We start from the raw sequence: 21384 nt of genomic DNA, 5'->3' as shown, positions 1-21384 counted from the left end.
CTTTCCAAACACTCATCTCCCAGCCTGTGGCACTGCTTGGGGTTGTTGTGCCCCAGGTGCAGGACCCGGCACTTGGCCTTGTTGAACTTCATACAGTTGACCTCAGCCCATCGGTCCAGCCTATCCAGATCCTCCTGCAGAGCCTTCCTACCCTCGAGCAGATCGACACACGCACCTAACTTGGTGTCGTCTGCAAACTTACTGAGGGTGCACTCGATCCCCTCATCCAGGTCATCGATAAAGATATTAAAGAGGACCGGCCCCAGCACTGAGCTCTGGGGGACTCCACCAGTGACCGGCCTCCAACTGGATTTGACTCCATTCACCACAACTCTTTGGGCCCGGCTACCCAGCCAGTTTTTAACCCAATGAAGCGTACGCCAGTCCAAGCCCCGAGCAGCCAGTTTCTTGAGGAGAATGCTGTGGGAAACGGTGTCAAAAGCCTTACTGAAGTCAAGGTAGACCACATCCACAGCCTTCCCCTCATCCACCAAGCGCATCACTTGGTCATAGAAGGAGATCAGGTTCGTCAAGCAGGACCTGCCCTTCATAAACCCATGCTGACTGGGCCTGATCGCCTGGCTGCCCTGCAAGTGCCGCGTGCTGACACTCAAGATAATCTGCTCCATGAGCTTCCCTGGCACTGACGTCAAACTAACAGGCCTATAGTTCCCCGGGTCTACCCTCCGGCCCTTCTTGTAGATGGGCGTCACGTTTGCTAGCCGCCAGTCGACTGGGACCTCCCCTGATAGCCAGGACTGCTGAAAAATGATGGAAAGCGGCTTGGCCAGCTCCTCCGCCAGTTCTCTCAGTACCCTCGGGTGGATCCCATTGGGTTCCATCGACTTGCGTACATCCAAGTGCTGTAGCAGGTCGCCAACCATTTCCTCATGGATAGTGAGGGCCACATCCTGCTCCCCATCCCCTTCCACCAGCTCAGGGTACCAGGTATCCAGAGAACAACTGGTCTTGCTGCTAAAGACTGAGGCAAAGGCGGCATTAAGCACCTCAGCCTTTTCCTCATCTTTTGTAACTAAGTTTCCCCCCCGCACCCAGTAAAGGATGGAGATTCTCCTTAGTCCTCCTTTTTGTGCTGATGTATTTGTAAAAACATTTTTTGTTATCTTTAACAGCAGTAGCCAGATTGAGCTCCAGATGAGCTTTGGCCTTTCTAATTTTGTCCCTGCACAGCCTCGCAACATCCTTATAGTCCTCTTGAGTAGCCCACCCTCTTTTCCAAAGATTATAAACCCTCCTTTTTCTCCTAAGCTCGAGCCACAACCCCCTGTTCAGCCAGGCCGGTCTTCTTCCACGCCGGCTCGTCTTTGGGCACGTGGGGACGGACCGCTCCTGAGCCATTAAGATTTCCTTCTTGAAGAGCGCCCAGCCTTCCTGGACTCCTCTGCCCTTCAGAACCACCTCCCAAGGGACTCTGCCAACCAGTGTCCTGAGCAGCTCAAAGTCAGCCCTCCGGAAGTCCAAGACAGCAGTTTTACTGGTCCCCTTCCTGACTTCGCCAAGAATAGAGAACTGAACCATTTTGTGGTCACTCTGCCCAAGACAGCTCCTGACCACCATATCTCCCACCAGTCCATCACTGTTTGTGAACAGAAGGTCTAGCGGGGCACCTCCCCTGGTAGGCTCTCTAACCAGCTGCATCAGGAAGCTTCCACACTCTCCAGAAACCTCTTAGACTGCTTCCTCTGAGCTTTGTTGTGCTTCCAGGATATGTCTGGGAAATTGAAGTCCCCCATGAGAACAAGCGCTGACGATTTCGCAACTTCTGCCAGCTGCCTGTAGAACTCCTCATCTGTCTCCTCATCCTGGTTCGGTGGTCTATAACAGACCCCCACCAGGATGCTTGCCTTGTTGGCCTTCTAGCTGATCCTAACCCATAGGGACTCAACCTTATCATTCCCAGCCTCGAGTTCCTCAACATCAAAACACTCTCTAATATAGAGAGCCACACCACCACCCCTTCTGTGCTGCCTGTCCCTTCTGAAGAGCCTATAGCCAGACATTGCAGCACTCCAGTCATGAGAGTGGTCCCACCACATTTCCGTGATGGCGACCAAGTCATAGCCTGCCTGCTGCACGATGGCTTCCAGCTCCTCTTGTTTGTTACCCATGCTGCGTGCATTAGTGTAGATGCACTTCAGTCGGGCCATTGCCTTCTCCCCCGGCCTTGCCATTGTTCCCCCTGGCACAGCTCCAACAAGCCTTATTTCAGTCCCGTCCCCCTTCTTACCTAGTTTAAAGCGCTCTCTATGAGCCCCGCCAGCTCCTGGCCTAGGATCCGTTTTCCCCTTGGAGATAGGGACCCGTCTGGGGCCATCAGGCCGGGTGCCGAGTAAAGCGCCCCATGGTCAATAAAAACAAAATTTCTGTGTTGGCACCAGCCTCTGAGCCACGTGTTAATCAGGTGGGCTTTCTGTATCCTCTCTGTACCCCTCCCTGCCACTGTAGGGATGGACGAAAACACCACCTGCACTCCTGCTCCATCCACTAACCGTCCCAGTCCCCTAAAGTCCCGTTTGATAGTCTTCAGGCTTCTCTCATCAATAGCATCACTGCCAGCCTGGACTATCAAAAGAGGGTAGTAGTCAGAGGGGCGAACCAGGTTGGGAAGCTTCCTGGCAACATCCCTGACCCTGGCCCCAGGGAGGCAGCAGACTTCCCTATGGGTAAGGTCAGGCTGACATATAGGGCCCTCTGTTCCCCTGAGAAGGGAGTCACCTACAACGATCACCCTTCTATCTTTCTTGGTGGAGGCAGTCCTGAGGCGTGGAGTCGGCTTCCTCGCCCTAGGCATCCTCCTGGGTAGACTTTCTACCTCGCCCTCACCCACCGGTCTCTCAAGCTCCAGGGCCTCAAACCTGTTGTGTAAGGGCACCTGGGAAGGTGGGGCCGGTAGGGGGGGGCGTTGCCTGAAAGGTCGAGCAGGGACCTGTCTCCATTCCTCCTCAACTCCTAGGTCCCCTCCCTCTGCCCGACAGCGACAGGGCAGGGGGTCCACCCCCATTTGGGGTGTCTCACCCCAGTACCTCTCCTTCAGGCCCTGCAGGGAGTCACTCCACCAGTCTATCTCCCGCTCACACTCCCTGATAGCCCTCAACCTCTCCACCTCCTCCCTGAGCTCTGCCACCAGGCGGACCAGGTCATCCACCTGCTCACACCTCACACACATGGTGCCTCTGCCTCCCTCAGATGGCAGCAACAGGCTCAGACACTCCCTGCACCCAGAGACCTGAACTGCCGCATTTTTGAGCGGGCAGTCAGTCTGGGTGGTTACAGACTTCCTAGAGAGAGCAGTCTGCCTGGTGTAGACCATTGCAGCCCAGCTAGCGGTCAACAGCCGTTAGAGGAGTTGTTCGTATGGGCAGGGGGGGAACTTTCTGCCCTCCCTGCGCGAACTGCCGCGCCCCGCCCTGTTTGCCCGCCCTGTTCCCCGCGCTCCTGGTCGCCGCGCTCCCTAGGGGCTGATTCTGAACGGCCGGGGGGGGGCGCTGCTGGCTCCGCCTACGCCTCGTCCGCCTCCCTCGCGGGGGCTGCCGGGTCCCGGCGGCTCCCTCGAGCTGCCTCGATGTCGGAAAAAAAGCCCTGCCTGTCCCGATCCCCCGCTCCGCTGCAGAACGCGCCTGCCCCGGAGCCGATCGCCTCGGCAAGTGGCAATAGCAGAAGTTAGCCACCTTTGAAGTCTTGATTAGAGTAGGCAGGTCAAAAATACTTCACTACTCTCTTGAAAATAGGTGAAAGTCATCCCCATTCTTAAAGCGGATAGCTACAGAGGGAAAGATGAAACAGAACAAGGCTGGAAACCAGGAGCTCTAATTAGGTCACAAGTGGTGGCTTTATGTCAGTCAGCTCTCAGTCATGCCCTGAAGTTCAGCCAGCCCAGTACAGGGAATGAGATGAAGGAGGAGGGAGACACTTGAAATGGGCTTGGATCCCCAAAGACCCCAAGACAGATTAAAAAAAGCCTGACAGCACCACAATGATAGGTCTTTTGTGGCCAAGCACACCTAGATGCATCTGCCATATTAACACATCTAACCTCACAGTACACAGCATTTCCTACCTAGACAGCAAGGAAGATTTCAAGGATATGCCAAAAATTGTTGAGGAAATCCTTATGTGATGTTTCATTGCATCCCTGTCAGGCCTGAGAACAGGCAGTACCACGCTCTGGGATGGTTACAAACAGCCCTTAGCCCAACCTGGCCTGCCCCACCACTCAGCAACATGCCTGCACCAGCCAGCTTAGCTGCAGCCTCCATGGATGTTCCTATTAAGCAGCACAGCTTTGTTGACTGCCACAGCATGCTACTTATTTGTCCCTTGAAGGCCAAATATGGTCCCCAGTTGAAAAGCCCCAGCAGAAACATATTGCTTACATCACAGAAATGAACATTTACATACTTAGTAGGTACCGGATAACCTTACAACTTGGATGAAAGTTCAATTTGTCCAAGCTGAACATTAAGCAAGCTGCTTCAAATCAGTGAAATCCAAATATTACCTCTAACAGCACTAGAAGCCAGACTTACTCCATAACATCCAGAAGAAAGCAGCCAAGATCAGCAGCCTATTGATCTCATCCCTTATCAGCAGTAGCCAATACAACTATAACCTCCTTCTAGCTGGAGAATAGCCATAGATATACGGGTCCAAGACACGAACTGTGCTGTTATTGCCACTTGAAATGGAGCTCCAGAGTGACTTTCTGCAATGACCCTGACTAGGCTGGTGTTTAGCTCCTGACAAGCCTACCCATAATCCTCTGAGGATCAAAACAAACTTTTTAATGACTTTTCAAAAATAATCCAGCCCAATTCACAGTGTAAAAGCTAGATATTTGGTCTCGCTGAAGTCTATCTTACCTATCCAGCTTCCCCTAGCAGTATCACTACTGCCATATTTCAGGCCAAAGGCAGCCAAGCTTCTTCCACAGAAATGGAAGACTGCTACCAGCAGGAAAAGAAAAAAAGTCAGTTACATTTCACAGAAAGCATTAGTCAAATTTTGAAGCACATAAGCCTTCAGGTTTCTGACAGTCATTGAAAAATGGAAATCATTTCATATGTTGGTCTCAAAGCTTTCATTTTTATATGCTTCATACAGCAATATAAAATGCCTAATTCCATTTAGAAGTTCACTAGTCTTTCATAAGGGAAGTGACAACAGGTCCTCTATAGAGGATTGTTTAAACATGACTGGGATTGACTCAAGAAATAGCTACTTGACACTTACAGAATTATACAGGAGAAGAGATGTTACTGTCATTCACAGAATTTTAACACTTAAGCTTTTAAGAAGAGTTGAGCCTCAATGCCTTTTTTCCTTAGCATTTTGAATAACTTATGGCCACAATATGCGTTACTGCCAGAAAGCCATAAAAATTGTGTTAGGCAGATCCAGCAAAAGTAGCAGTATCATGAAGAACAGACAAGACTTTCTAACTTAACGAAGAAGCAGCATGCACCTTCATTTGAAACACTGGGCATTTTGTTACTACGTGAATTAAAGATTAGACGGGATTTAGATAATAGCTAAAAGACACCTCGAGGGGGCAGAAGACCCTGGCTATACGTACAGACTGGGTGACGAGACGCTGGAGAGCAGCCCCGCAGAGAGGGATCTGGGGGTTGTGGTTGACAGCAAGTTGAATATGAGCCAGCAGTGTGCCCTGGCAGCCAGGAGGACCAACCGTATCCTGGGGTGCATCAAGCACGGCATCGCTAGTCAGTCGAGGGAAGTGACTGTCCCGCTCTCCTCTGCACTGGTGCGGCCTCACCTCGAGTACTGTGTGCAGTTCTGGGCACCACAGTACAAAAAGGATGTGAAACTGTTGGAGAGTGTCCAGAGGAGGGCGACGAAGATGGTGAAGGGCCTAGAGGGGAAGACGTATGAGGAACGGCTGAGGTCACTTGGCCTGTTCAGCCTGGAGAAGAGGAGGCTGAGGGGAGACCTCATCGCAGTCTACAGCTTCCTCGCGAGGGGGAGTGGAGAGGCAGGTGACCTATTCTCCGTAATCACCAGTGATAGGACCCGCGGGAATGGTGTTAAGCTGAGGCAGGGGAAGTTTAGGCTGGACATCAGGACGAGGTTCTTCACCGAGAGGGTGGTCGCCCACTGGAACAGGCTCCCCAGGGAAGTGGTCACTGCACCAAGCCTGTCTGAATTTAAGAAGCGATGGGACTGTGCACTTAGTCACATGGTCTAAACTTTTGGGTAGACCTGTGCGGTGCCAGGAGTTGGACTTGATGATCCTTATGGGTCCCTTCCAACTCGGGATATTCTATGATTCTATGGTTCTAAGAGATATTAACCTCTCAAGTTATCCTGCTTAATGCACCACTGAAAGGCATTCAGCTACTAAGTGGGGGTACAGTTACTATTCTGCAAGAGAAATAATCAGGAAAAACTCATGGAAACTGTGCAAACTCATGGAAATAGAGCCAAACAATGGAAAAAAAATGCAAGCCAACAGTACTTAATCTTTTCCAAGTCAAAAGCTTGCCATTAGACTGGAAATGGAAGAGATGGACTGTGCTGCAGCTTTTCCTCTTGCCATACAGCAGTGCCTAATTGCACATAAACTTGTATTTTCAGGTAGCAACAGATTGGCAAATCATTATCTGCCTTCGGAACATATACAAGAATCCCACCTGGCTGAGAGAAGCCCTAGGGGAAGAACTAGGGGCTTGCTGCCATCATTACCTTGCCTGCTGCCTCCTGAGGAGAGGCAGCTGCCCTGAAGAAAGTGGTCTGGAGGGGTCTGTGCAGCCTACCAAAAATCTACATGCAACAGCACAGCAAGAGTCAGTTAGGCATTTCTTAGGCCTTTGAGCCAAAGATCATAACTGTGCTTAGTGTCAGTAAACCAGCATCAGGAGCAGCGCCTTCCCTCCCTGCTTGCAGATGGCTTAGCTGTTCTTCCACTTCGGGGACCGCCAGCTCCACATGGGAGCTCTTGAGACCTGCAGCAGCAGTTGCACATTCTCTTTGTAAGCAGTTCCATGCCCCTTAGTTGCAAACCTCTGCTTATTAGCATCAATGATACCTAAAAGGCAACAAAAAATGAAAATTAAGTACACCAGAGAAATTCTCTAGGAGCTTGCAATCCAGAGGCTTTTAGAAGTCGGCTTCTGTGCAGACAGTACCACACTTTTTTCTTGACATCAAGTAATATTTTTGTGAAGTTAGAATTATATAACTGGTAGAACATTTAAACAAATTGAAGTTCCTTGAGCATTTAATTTCAAGCTTTCTGGACACTGGTCTACAGTACCAAATTTTTAAACATGGTACTCATTCTTGCTATCAGACAAGTGGGAGAAAGTTCTCTATTGATCTGCTCTGAAAAATGTATTCCCACATATTGCAAATTGCTTTGAATTCAAGCAAATCCCTTGAAAGAAGCTGAGATCCAACAATACAGAACTCAGCACATGGTTAAAAAGTTACAAAAACCATGGAAAACAATGCCTCAGCCTCCAAATTACTTAAGAAAACTAAGCATAACGCTTGCTTTCCCCCCCCCACCAGCTTACATGTCAAGACTTGCTCATTCAAGTAGCAGAAATACCTTCTGAAATAAATTGCCTTAAGAAAAGAACTATCAAACTCTAACAACACAGTTAATTTTGCTTGTTTCCTTTCATGTTAGGTATACTCATTTTCATCTACCCAGCCCAAATCACCTCTGAAGGAGCTTTTAATATTGATTCTTGCTCTACATTAAACATGCCTCTCGACACAGCATACTTGGTCAAACTGCGTTTTTAGGCAGTGCTACGTGATTAATAGGAAGTTTTACAAACAGAAACTTTGTTACCTGCACATTCACTGAAGGGTTTGCTCACAACCTAAGCAGAATACTATTCAACTATAAAATGATAAGACTTACATTTGTAAAAGACAGAAGTTGTGCTGCAAAGGTACAACTGCAGCAAACATACAGAGCTTTAAATAAGCCACCAGGAAGCATGTTCTAATAGTTCTGCTAGTGTCCTGAGAGCATCACTTGATTGAAACACTCAACGGTTTATCAGTCCCCAAGTTTTGAAGGCTCCAGCATTAAAGTATGACATTGATTTCAAAGCAGACTGAGGGACACATTACCCAGAGACCAACTGGCAACTGATATGGCAAAAGTTTCACCATACAAAAGCCTCAGCCACTGATATGTCACAACTAGCACCTATCATCACCAGACTGCAGCTTAATAACCTCTGTTGTACTGCTCCCCATTTAAGCAGCAGATGCAAAAAAAAAAAAGTGGCTTAAGGTGGCATGAACAAACTGTTTACATGCAGTTCTGCAGACTACAGTGCAATCTGCTTCTCCACTACACAGTTATTGTCTGAAAAGCCAGAGAAACATATTCCCATAATTTCAAGAGCAATTCACAACTACTGCATAGCTCAAGAGCCTGATACAGAAATCTGTTCCATCACACCATGTTCTCCCCAGCTGAAGAAAGAAACAACTCCATCTATGACCCTGGCAGGAAACATTTTATTCTGCGAAGTCTTCCCTTTGCCATTCAAAAAAACCTCAACAGCTGAATCAGCTACGAGGAAATCATATCTTAAACACCCAAGGTCTACCCACCTCTCTCCTTTAAGCAAGTTCTGAATAAGTCAGGGACCAAAAATCAAGTTCACCTACTGCAATCAAGTACCTATAGCCTAATACAACTGATTTAGGCCAGAACGCTGGCAGAAACTCCGGTCAAACTGACAGACAATGCCTTGGGGACAGGAACTGAGGGATGGACATTTGCTCTCATCCTGGGACCTCTTGGTAGGGCTTTACATCACTGACCACGTGATGCTTTTGTCTCCCCAGCAGGGAATGAGAAGTAACCAGTGCACGAGACAGCTTAACTCCTTCTTTGAGGGTGGTAATCTGGAATTCAAGCAAAGGGTTGCCCAAAATGTTATTCTTAGTCAGACTGGATAGCCACAGAAGGTCACTAGATAAGCCAGAGACTGTCAGGGGAGCAGACAGCCGTGTAGACACACTTGGACTCATGACCCAGCCTCCACTGCAGATGTGCACCTTCAGCTAACTGTACAAGGGGGACATGAGGTTCAGGACTGCTCTGCCCAAACCATTTCACACACTGTGTGAAGTGGTCATTTCTGAAAGCTACTGCCCTATCCCTCCAGCTGAGAGGTCCTGAGCTATGAAGTCCTGCAGCAGAGCTAAGCAGGATGGAGTAGTTGATGATATAAGCTTAGCAAAAACCAGTTGCTAAAGTTTTCAGAAGTTACTGGTTTTATTATGACCTGCACTAAGGTATCAATAATTTAAAAGCACTAAGCAGGACGTGTTTTCTGCTTAAATTTATCAAATGATACAATTACTGGATTAGCAACTGAAACCAGAGTCGGTTAAAATGTTAGACCAGCTTTGAACAGCAGTAGCTCCTTTCAAAGAGGTGCAGAGAGAACACTTCACTCATTTCAGTTTATTCAGCTAGTTCAACGATCCATAGAGAAAGGTCATATTTCTCCAAGAATAAATGAGGTGCCAAAAGCTGATGTTACCAGTTCTGAAAGCTTCCTGACCATGAATCAAGCATCACTAACACTTTATTAAAGTCACTTTAAATGCAGGTATTCGTCAAAATATTTACACTTAAGTTTAAGCAAAAGATTTTGAACTTTCCTTCCAGTCCCTGCCCTCGAACTACACCTCAAGCAAATGGAAGAAAAATTGCCAAACCCTCATCGCCATGAAATTCTGCACAATTACGCAACATAACCTTTTATTTTTACTATTATTTCAAATTCTACTTACCTAGTCTTAGAAAACTAAAAACATAGAACAGGATAGATAGATATTTAAATTATCAAGCCAAGAAACCTTAAAGATAAATCAAATACTGATTTGCAGTAGCATTTAACTCAAAAATGAGTACATCATGAAGTTAACTCCACCAAATAAAGTTTCAGTCTTACCAGTCTCATCTCTAAGCCAAGCCTAACATACCCTAAGGTTTGCCGTAAAGGCTCACTACAAAGAAAAGTCAGGAACTTCATGATCAGGACAACAGGAATCCTTCTCTCTTGGGAGAAAATCTGGGTCTAAGACTGCTTTCTGAGGAGCTGAGAATTTCGAGTGAATAACCAAAGATCGAATGCTACCAAAACAAAACGAGCAGGCATGGTTCCTTATAGAAGAGAGGTTAGAAGCTCCATACAACAGGCTCTGGTCACACTGCTTGAAGGGAATTCTCTGCTGCAGAGGGGATGGAGGCATCATGAGACCTCCTACTCTCAAACAGGAGAAGAATTTAGAGGAAAAGGCCGTACAGTTCAAGGACACCGAACAGCAAGAGCCATCGCAATCACAATTCTGGGGTAAGGTAACACCAGCACTCGTGCCAAGATCTGCACTTGCTAGAGGCACATCCTTGTGGGAATAAAAATGTTGTTTTTGCAGAGTTACATTGTTTAGAGGGAAGGAATGTGGTATTGATATGCTTGCAGTGATAAGAAAACTTAGCAGGCGAACTTGTAAAACGCAGACAACCAGACTCCTTAGAGCAATTAGGTGAAAATCACAGTGTCAAGTCAGAGAAGTGAAGAAACATTACCACTTCAAACAGTAAAAAAGTCAAAAGAAATTTGAAATTTAACAGGCCGGCAACTGAAGGCCAGGCATTGTCTGTGAAGCATCAGATAGGTTGTGAACCTGGATTACCCACTCAGTGGGGAAACAGGGGAGGGTCCTGTCATCAAAGAGTACATAAACTGTGTTTTGGAACCAGTAGGTGCGCTCTCCTGCTTGTGGGGCGCCCGCCATTGCAATCGCGAATAAATTACTACTTCACTGAGATCCTCGCCTGAGCCTAAGTTATTGGCTACGGAGCGTTTCTCACAATTTGGGGGCTCGTCCGGGATCCAGTCACCTACCGGGGAGCCCCACCGCCGCAGCAGCAGGAAGGCATGCCCCGCTGATTTCAGGGTCCTGTGCATCGGCGGTGGCGGTTCTGCGGAGAGCTGACAGAGGGCCCGAGACTGATTAAAGAGGCAGGATCCGTGAAGTAGTGGGGAAGGGAAGAAGGTAGGCACTCCGGGTTTAAGAATTGATCCGGTAACTCTGTGCACAGACCAAGGTAAGAAATATGAAGTATTGCCTTGGGGGTCGGGTGAGACTCTGTGTGATGTGTGATTGAGACGTACTTTTGTACAGAGCGAGTGTGGAGTCCTGATCCGTGGTTCCGTAGCTCCGCGAGGGGCGCGGCCGGAGACAGACGAAGCGTGAGATAAGGGAGAGAAAGGAAGAGTCTCGGGAAATTTGGTGTGCGGTAAGCCCTTGCACAGGGAAGTGCTTGGCAATACACCAGGGAAATTTGGTGTGCGGTAAGCCTCGCACGGGGAAGTGCTTGGCAGTACACCAGGGAAATTTGGTGTACAGTAATCCTTGCACGGGGAAGTGCTCGGAAGTACACCAGGGAATCTGGTAAACTCATAGGTGTGCGGTAGCCCTTGCACGGGGAAGTGCTTGGGAGTACAGCCCCATTTTCCAGAATCGGAACGTTAGTGTGTGGTACCCTGCAGGAGGGAAATTTCTGTAGCAGCACACTGACAAGGGCTAGGAAAAATGGGAAATATGGGTTCCAGGGGACAGGGAGATATCCCTGGGGGAGTGCCTACCGACAGTTCTTCCTGAAGAATTATAAGAAATTGGAAAAATAATCTCAAAAATAGAGGAGATGATAAAAGAAAAAGGTTAAATATTGTGTATTAGTCTGGACAAAAGAACCAATTAAGGAAACAGCAGTATTTTGGCCAAAATACGGGTCTGATGAAAATTCAGGCTTTAAATTTATGTGTAAACAATAAGATTCCTTTTTTTTTTCGGAGGAGGAGCCAAGTTATGCTCCCTATAATCCTAATATTGCACCGGTGGCAGCAGCAGCTCCAGGAAGGGAGACAGGGACTGCAATTAACACTGTCCCTAGAGAAGAGCGTACTCTAGGCTCTGGCAAGAATTAGAACAAGGTAGAAGAGGTACTGAGAATTTTGCCTTCCCTGATACTAACAGTACTAACACTAACTGTGTCTCCTCTTAGGTGAACTTCCCCCCCTCCTTACCAGCAGAGAGGTTAGGAGTTTTAAGAAGGAGATGAAGTCTTTAACTGAGGACCCCAACAGGCTAGCTGAACTATTAGACCAGTTCCTAGGACCTAACTTATACCCTTGGGGGAGGGGAATTATGTCTATAAGTATGTTGTTATAAAGGGAAAGAAATGGGAATGATCAGGAGGAGAGCTGCTATACAAAAATGGGAAAGAGCTCATCTTCCAGGACCAGGGGTAATACCAGCAGAGCAGAAATACCCACTTGCCGATCCTGGCTGGAAGAATAATAGTGTGCGACACAGAAATCATATGAGAGACTTGGGGTCAGAATGAGAAAGTACTTGGGGATGAATCCTGAGGACCCGGTATCCCAAGGGCTCTTGAAAGTTCATTTTGTGATTGAAGCCTGGCAAGATGCACAGAAAATGCTCCAGAAGGTGGGGGGATGTAGTGAACAGTCACTGGGGGGCCCTCCTGTGGGAGGCCCTGAAGGTGTGTGTCAAGAGGGGAGATGAGAAGGAAAAGCAGAGAGTGAAACTGATGGTATTGACAGTGTAGCAGGTAGTGAGGCAGAGGGTTGGAGAAAGAGGAAGAAAATCTTCAGGGGGAGTCAGGGCCAGGATGGAAAGGAGAGGAAGAGAGATGAAGGAATGGCAGACAGGCTGGAGAAAGACAAGAAGAAGTGTTAAAAAGGGTTATTGAAGGTGTTAAAGGTGTGGTATGTAATGTTTGACAGAGCTGTTTTTTGAATGAGTTGGGAAAGTTGAATGAGCAGGGAAAGAGGATGTAGGCACTATCTAAGTAACAGTCTAGAAGTTTTGGTATATTTGCTGTGGTGTTTGGTCAGTTTCCCAAGTATCGAGAAGGGGGGGGGGGCGGGGGGGGCAGCCTGCTCCACCAGGGGCCTCTCCACAGGCCGCAGGGGGCTTCGGCTCTGGAGCCTGGAGCGCCTCCACCCCCTCCTTCTGTGCTGACTTTGGTGTCTGCGGGGAGGTTTCTCACTCCTCGCTCTCCCAGCTGCTGTTGAGCAGCAGGTTTTTGTTTGTTTGTTTTTGTTTTAAAGGATGTGCTCTCACAGAGGCACAGACTGTGTTGCTCATGGCTTGGCTTGGCTTGGCTCTGGGCAGCGGTGAACCCAATACACTGGGGCAGCTAGGTCATTACTGGCCTGTAAAGTATCAGGGCTTAAATTAACTAATGAAACCCTAAATGTGATGGGGGTAGAAGGGGCTGGGATAACAGTGCCACCTTTGGGGGATACCAAGCTGAGACTAGGGGATAAAATGATCTCTGGGCAATTATTGTATGTACCCGAGGCAGGGACTAACTTGTTGGGAAGGGATTTGATGATGAAATTGGGCATTCAAATAGTAAATTGTTAGACTGGAATAACAGTGGTATTAATGGGGTGCTCTCAGGCCCTGAGAGCAAAGATATATTTGCCTTTGAGTGGAAAGACTCTGAAATGGGGGTGGAAGCAACAATACAGATGGACAGTTTTACCTCAGGGGTTTACAGGGCCACCGATTAATTTGGGCAAGTTCTAGAACAGATTTTGGAGCAATTCCAACCCCCCGAGGACGTGTTACTGTTACAAATATGTAGATGATCGTTTATTGTCAGGACAGGAGAAAACAGTTGTGAAGGAAGCCACTAACAAGCCATTCAACTTTCTGGAAAAGCAGGGCTTGGGAGTGTTGAAAAATAAATTACAATACGTAGAAAGAGAAGTCGGGTATTTAAGGCATCTAATGTCTGAGGGAAAACGGAGAATAAATCCAGAGAGGATTCAGGGAATTGTTGAAAACTAAGAAAGAACTAAAAAGTTTTTAAGAGAGATTTCTTTAAGGAATCGGGAGCCACGAAGCCTGAGGGAAAATGGATATTCCCTGATGGGAGAGAAATGCTGAATAAAGCACCAATGAGGCAAATATGATGTTTTACATCAAGAGAGTCATTGGGAGGTGCAACCAATGTGTGATGTTGTGCTAAGACAGTATGTCTGTGTAGGAATATACACTTTAGTGAAGCAAATATGCAGAGGATGTACCATATGTCAAAAGGCAAATAAAAAGGTCATTTGTAACTCACCTAGAGGGGGACGGGAGCCAGGGATTCGACCTTTCCCAAGTATACAGGTAGACTTTACTGAGTTACCTAAAGGAGGGAGATTTAAGTACTTGTTTGTCCTAATTGACCACATGACTGGATGGGTGTAAGCTTTCCCCTCGGTATCTGCCACTGCAAACACGGTGGCTAAGGTATCACTGGAGCAAACAGTCCCTAGATATGGGATAGCTGAAAACATTGATTCAGATCAAGGAAGTCATTTCACTTCACAAGTACTGCAAGGGTTAATGCAGGCCTTAGAGACTGAGTGGGATTTTCACACCCCCTGGCACCCCTCCTCTTCAGGGAAGGTAGAGTGAATGAACCAGACATTAAAGAAGCAATTAACTAAATTAGTGTTAGAAACCCAACTTCCTTGGGTAAAATGCTTACCTTTAGCACTCCTACAGGTTCAGACAGCACCAAGAAAGGATATGGGAATTTCACCATATGAGATGCTGTTCGGATTACCCTATCTGGGCAGAAGGGATGAGATACCACAATTCGAAACAAGAGAGTTTTCTTAAGAACTGTATTCTGGGGTTGTCCTCTTCTTTGTCATCTCTCAGGACCCGTGGGAAATTGGGTCCTCATTCAGACCTGGAAAGGATCAACTGCAGCCTGAATGGGAAGGACACTTCCAAGTACTACTAACCACTGAAACAGCCATAGGAACTGCAGAAAAAGGTTGGACTCACTATACTCGAGTGAAGGCATCCGTCGACCCTAGTACCTGGGAAGCTGTTCCTACAGAAGGCTTGTTGGAAGCTGAAATCGAAGAGAAAAATCTCATAGTGGACTCTGAGCGGGATAAGAGCTTGCAATTGTAAACTAACCTTTTATTTTCACACATAACTAATGAGTGTGACTTGTGATTGAGAGAAAGGACAGACCTATCGTGAATTGAAGTGTTCCCAAGGGGGGTTTGTTCTAGTAGTAGTGTATGTCTTATTCTTTGTATTGATAATTATTTGGAAACCTAAGGGTTAAAAATAATGACAGGGAAAAATCAATTATTAATTTTGTTTCTAGTGATTGTAGGCCTCAGAGAAGGCCTTGGTCAATTGGCAACTTGGAAAAGGCATGACCAGATAATAGTAAGACGGGATACCCCATAAAAATATGGGTGACTGTGACAGAGGGTTATGTACCACAATCCGTCATGTTTGATGCTTGTGAGGTGTTAGCTTGTGGAGATTTAAATGCCCAACGACAATTGAGCAGAGGGAACAAATAACTGGGAGAGACCCAACAGCCAGATTGAGAATAGCTGTATGGAAACGATCTTCTTTTGCCATCAGAGAAAGGGAGAAACTCAAGGAGAAAACAGGAGAGAAAACAGGAGGCCCTCTTTGAAATGCGGCAGTTCAAACATTTGAGATTGAAACAGGGCATGGGGATGTGAATGCCTGGATAGAATGGGTCAAATATACTGTCCAGAGTCTCAACCATAGCGATTGCTATGCTTGTGCCTCGGGATGACCGATTGCCCAGATAGTGCCCTGCCCATTGGGGTGGACCAAGGACTCCCAGGGGATGCAATGTATGATTGCATTGTACCAAGAAAAGACTGCCTGGGGAAATGAGGCCTGTAAGTCTCTCTTTGCTGTTCCCTTCCTTGCGTGATAGCAATATCAGGGTTCCCCCTGCATTCTCCACAGCTATAGGTAACCATACAGCTTGCCTCTCACGGCAGGGTGTGAGTGCTACCCAGCATCTGGGAGAATTTGCCTTGTGCACGAGGACCTTGAATGCTACCGAGGACTTGATGGGAAACTGCTCAAGACTTGAGATCCCCAGGGCAGATCTCTGGTGGTACTGTGGAGGGAAGATCTTACGGTCCACCCTGCCATCTAACTGGGGAGGCACTTGTGCACTTGTTCAATTAGCTATACCCTTCACCCTGGCATTTGAAAGAGAAACATCACAAATACCCAGAAGAAGTAAAAGAAGCTTAGGAGTATCATTTGATGATAGAGCGTACATAGATTCTATTGGGGTGCCTAGAGGAGTTCCCGATGAACAGGAAGCCAGGAATCAAACTGCTGCAGGGTTTGAGTCACTGTTCTGGTGGGTAACAATCAATAAGAACGTGGATTGGATTACTTATATTTATTATAATCAGCAGAGATTCATAAATTATACAAGGGATGCGATAAGAGGAATCGCTGAACAACTAGATGCCACCAGCAAAATGGCTTGGGAAAGCAGAATAGCATTAGATATGATGCTTGCGGAGAAAGGAGGTGTGTGTGTGTGATACTGGGCAACCATTGTTGCACTTTTATCCCCAACAATACTGCCCCGGATGGCACAGTAACTAGAGCATTGCAAGGGTTTACCACCCTTGCCAGGGAATTCACAGAAAAATCAGGCATATTTACGCCCTTGATCATAGTAGCAGGAGTTTTGACAGCCGCTGGTTGTTGCATTATCCCCTGTGTAAGAGGACTAGTGCAGTGGTTAATTGAAACAAATGACCATGAAGCCACCACCTTACTCAGATAAGGTGATGATATTAGAGGAGATGGAAAGCAAATAAGGTGAAGAAGAGGAACATATCTACCAAATTACACCTTAGATAAATTTTTGCAAAAAAATCAACAATTTTTAAAAAAAAGGGGGGGGAACTGTGGGAATAAAAGTGTTGTTTTTGCAGAGTTACATTGTTTAGAGGGAAGGAATGGGGTATTGAGATATGCTTGCAGTGATAAGAAAACTTAGCAGGCAGCCTTGTAAAATGCAGACAACCAGACTCCTTAGAACAATTAGGTGAAAGTCACGGTGTCAAGTCAGATAAGTTAAGAAACATTACTAGTTCAAACTGTAAAAAAGTCAAATGAAATTTGAAATTTAACAGGCCGGCAACTGAAGGCCAGGCATTGTCTGTGAAGCATCAGATAGGTTGTGAACCTGGATTACCCACTCAGTGGGGAAACAGGGGAGGGTCCTGTCATCAAAAAGTATATAAACTGTGTTTTGGAACCAGTAGGTGCGCTCCTGCTTGTGGGGCGCCCGCCATTGCAATCGCGAATAAATTACTACTTCACTGAGATCCTCGCCTGAGCCTAAGTTATTGGCTACAGAGTGTTTCTCACATCCTCAAGTCATTTCACTGGCTGCTTCAGCTTTCTTTCCAAGAACAGTTACAAACACATGGGCCAGGTGGCTAATAAACCAAATATTTTGACCCCTTCGTAATTTCTCTGAAAGAAGTGATGACTAATCCAAGTGCAGGAAGAGGTGGCCAGTCCCTTCCAATATAGGAAACAGCCTAGTTACCAATCCCAGACTGCAGGGACTTCCTGACAAAGTAATAATGGATGTGAGTCTAAGAACATACATATCACACGTACATGAGTAAGCCAGCCAACTCATTACAAAAGGAAAGCCCCGTGCCAAAACCTTCCTTTCCTTCCAAACCATGAGACCAAACTGAACGTGACTCAAACCCATTATTCCCCAAGCTACAGGTTATTTTGGTTTTGTGGGACAGAGTGCTTAAACCTTGGTCCTGAGAGGCACCGAAGATGTACATTAGCCAAGCAAAGAGGTCCTCTGAGCTTTTGTTTGGTTTGACAAAAGCCAAAGGGCTGACTGGCAGGAAAGGGAAGACATCAGAGGTACCACTAACTCAGTAAGTCCTGGGAGATACAAGCCAGGAGTAACGTAGTTTTGCCAGAGCACAAGTGGCCACGAAGCACAGAGAGATATGCCCAGCACAACGCATCTTTTGCTTCACCAAAGCTTTTGTTTATTTTAAGGAAAATATGCCAGCCTTCTTTAAGTCTTGTTCCTTTCAGGTGAGGAGGTGACAGACTTCTTGCTTTCTGTATTTACAAGTGGGAAAATAACAACCACAGAAGTTTTTTTTGGACTAACAGGAAGACAGAGAGCAAGAAAGTGGAAGCAATTATCTACCTTTGCCCGCAAAGCATTACCATAGCCCTTTGAGGGCCATCCTCTTAAGTTTGGGGAGGGAAGGGAGGACAACCAGGGGGACAAAACCCCCCACAACCCAATGCACAGCACTACAGCATCACCAAATTCTAACAAGAAGCGCAGCCGCAGCCTGGCAGGCCAGCACCCCCAGCTACCCTCCAACCAAGGCTCCCCCCACGACCTCACAGGGTGACCATGGCCGGGATGGGGAGGGCCTCACCTCACCACGGAGCCTCTGCTTTAACTAAAACTACAGGGAAGGAGTGAAAAAAAAAAAAAAGGCAGAAAATAAAGGAAGAAAAGGCCGGTAGGCCGCGGCTTCACCCCCAAGCCTCATCCCAACCCCTCGGGGGCGAGGCCCCCGGCCCGAAGGGCTCCCAGCGGCCGCCGGGGTCACGGCCCGGCCCCCCCTAGACCCGGCAGGGGGAGGCCAGGACCTGCCGGCGGCAACAAAGAGGCCGGCGGCAGCGTCGGAGGCCCTGCGGGCGGGCCGAGGCGCGAGGCAGACAGCGTACCTTGAAGTACCCCCCCTCGTAGAGGGTGTTGGGCGGCCCGAAGATCGCCACCTCCCAGTTGTAGAGGTCGGACTCGTCGACCAGGGTGATGCGGAAGCCCTCGACCGGCTCCTCCTGCAGCGACTTCAGCTCCAGCATCAGCGCCTTCTGCGAGCTGCTCATCTGCTGCTGGGCCATGGCGCGGCCCCCGCCGCTGCCGGCCCCCGCCCCGCCCCGCCCCGCCCCACACTACCGGCCACTACTCCTTCCGCCACTTCCTTTTGTGACGGCGCCCGCTCGCCACTGACCTCAGCGCGCCGCGACACACCCCACGCCCCCGGGACACGCCCCGCCCACCGGGTCACGCCCATTCACCCTGTAGCCACGCCCGCCCCTCTTGTAGCCACGCCCTTTCCCTGTGTAGACACTGTAGACACTGGCTTCCGCGGAGACACGCTCGCTCCATGTGTGACCACGCCCACCCCCTTTGTAGCCCCGCCCCCACCCAGTGGAACCACGCCCCAACCCCGTGGAGATACGCCCCCACCAGAGTTCTTAAAGAAACAGCACCCCCTCCTTTCACCACTGCCCCCCTAGTTATGCCCACCATGTTCTTAGTGGTGGCTTCTGGAGGGTGGAGGACGCAGCCATGTCAGTGTGGTGTTGGGGAAGGATCAGCCACAGCAATGTGTTCCCTGTTCCTGGTGGGCAAATGGTGCTGGGTGACGGCAAGAGCACCACCGGGATAGGGGCAGGGTGGGTGGCCACCATCCTGGCATGGCTTCTCCCTGACGTCCCGGTCCATGGTCCCCCATGGAGCTGCTGCACTGCAGGGCAAGGGTGTAGAGGCTGATGGTCCGGAGGCCATTTTCCTATGGAGGCTGTTGGGCACAGAGGCTGGTGGTCCAAACACAGAGGTGTTATGGGAAATGGCAAGCATCCCATAGCGATCCCCAAACACCCAACGGTGACATCGAAACAGACAGTGCTCCCATAGGCATCAGCGCTGTTTTCACATAGCTCCACAGATGCATGAGGTACCACAGCCAGAAAATGCTTGGGTTCCTTCCTCCCATCCACCCGAGGAGGAAAGAAGCCTCCAGAGTCAAGGCGGTGCCCACCACAGCTCCACACACAGGGCTGTGAACACAAAAGCAAGGTTAAGACCTCAGACGGTGCCTGCGAGCTCATATTCCTTAGCAAGTCTGTATGGAATCAAAGAACAAAGTGATGATCCAGAAGGAGGACAAACAGCACAGCACAACTGCAGATGGCACAAGTCTGGGTCTCGCTTCTGGAAGCGTTAATGCACACACCTGCCTGTCAGCATATGGGGCCACTCAGCTACTTGCAGCATGCCTGGCACAGACGCACGTGTGAGCTGGAAGTCTTTCCTCGGCCAAGACGGGAGAAATAATGAGGAGGTAACTCGGCACCGACATGGAAAAGTCGATGCGTATTACCTGATACGGAATTAAAGGGGTTCTAACGGGGATCATTTTAACAGCTAAATGCTATGATGAGTTCTGAATTATTTGTAATGTCCCCCAAAATGTCAGAGTTACTAAAAGGATATTTCTGCTCTCTGTGTACTTACGGTCAAATAAAAATTGTGGATGAATGAAAGTAAAAATCATATAACACCTTGATGTAAATCTATGGCATTGGATTACATGGAGTCTAGGGATGAAATGGTAAAGGACCTTGAGATGCTGCAATAGAGAGAGATTGAGGAGTGTTTACTTTAGAGATGAGATTAATTAAAAAGATCAAAGCAGTCATAGGCACCAAGAACAACAGGGCACTGTCCAGAAAGTGGGAACCGATAATGGGGAATGGTTACTTCACTGGACCGTGGGACTCAGTGCTGCAGGACGTTACTCTGTCCAGGACTAGGTCCTTAATCCATTTCTGCTAGGCATTGCTTTCATCATTCTGCACATGGCAGGGCTACTTCACCTTGCAGTGGCCCAAGCTCCTTGGACAAACAACCTGGAGAAGCTGTGCCTGACCATCCCTCCACTCCTGTGTAGCTTCACCCCTCTCCCTTTCCTCCACCACCACTCACTGCTTTTCCACCCTGAGGACAGCCCTAGGGGTAACCATTAGACCTGTAATCCACCTTTTCCAGACCCATGGACTTTCCTGAATGCATGGGATAGCTGTCACGGATCCAGCAGTGATCTGGGGCAGCCTGTGCTGCAGGTGGACACTGAAGTCCCCTCCTGGTACTGGGAGCCATGTCTCACTCCCCAGACCGTGGCCCTGGGAGGAGGCAGCATGCTTGCCCCATGCACCAGCTGCTACCAGGACAAATTTGCCATTGTTCCTGCGGCAAGCACAGCTTTCTCCCTTCCCTCCTCCTGCCACTACTCCCCTCATACTCCTCCAGCTCTTCCAGCTCTCCCCAAGGAGGCCCCCATCACCTTCTCCAGAAATGCTCTGTAGCTGGCACTGGTGCCTGGTCCTGAGCCTGTAGCTGTAAAACACTCTGGGGTTTGGCAGCTTGACATGCCAGGGGTACAGGCCCTTGCAACATCCCATCTCACCCCAGAAACTGTCCCTGCCAGGACTGGCACAGTTTTGCAGAAAACTGTTTAATTCTGCTCTCACGCCTTCAGCCCGTGGGCTGGACATCTGGATCATGAACACTTCCACATTGCTTGCGTGGCTGAGAAGCTGCTTGTTGGAGGAGCTCTGCAGAGGTTGGGTTGTGTTGTGCTGGGGATATTTTCTGCC

General features: G+C 48.4%; 1 protein-coding gene across 1 annotated transcript in view; it reads right to left on the bottom strand.

The window, feature by feature from the left end:
- The window catches only part of UBE2R2 (ubiquitin conjugating enzyme E2 R2), a 71574-nt gene extending 52676 nt beyond the window's left edge, over positions 1-18898 (bottom strand). Inside the window, exon 1 of the mRNA XM_066986955.1 lies at positions 18667-18898. Within this exon, the coding sequence (XP_066843056.1) occupies positions 18667-18843 (177 nt within the window). The 5' untranslated portion in view covers positions 18844-18898. The remainder of the gene's footprint in view (positions 1-18666) is intronic.
- Positions 18899-21384: the final 2486 nt, after the last annotated feature.

The sequence above is a fragment of the Anser cygnoides genome, chromosome 36 (assembly GCF_040182565.1).
Source record: "Anser cygnoides isolate HZ-2024a breed goose chromosome 36, Taihu_goose_T2T_genome, whole genome shotgun sequence".
Taxonomy (NCBI): domain Eukaryota; kingdom Metazoa; phylum Chordata; class Aves; order Anseriformes; family Anatidae; genus Anser; species Anser cygnoides.
Note: the sequence above shows the minus strand (reverse complement) of the source record. Positions and strands in the feature narration are given on the sequence as shown.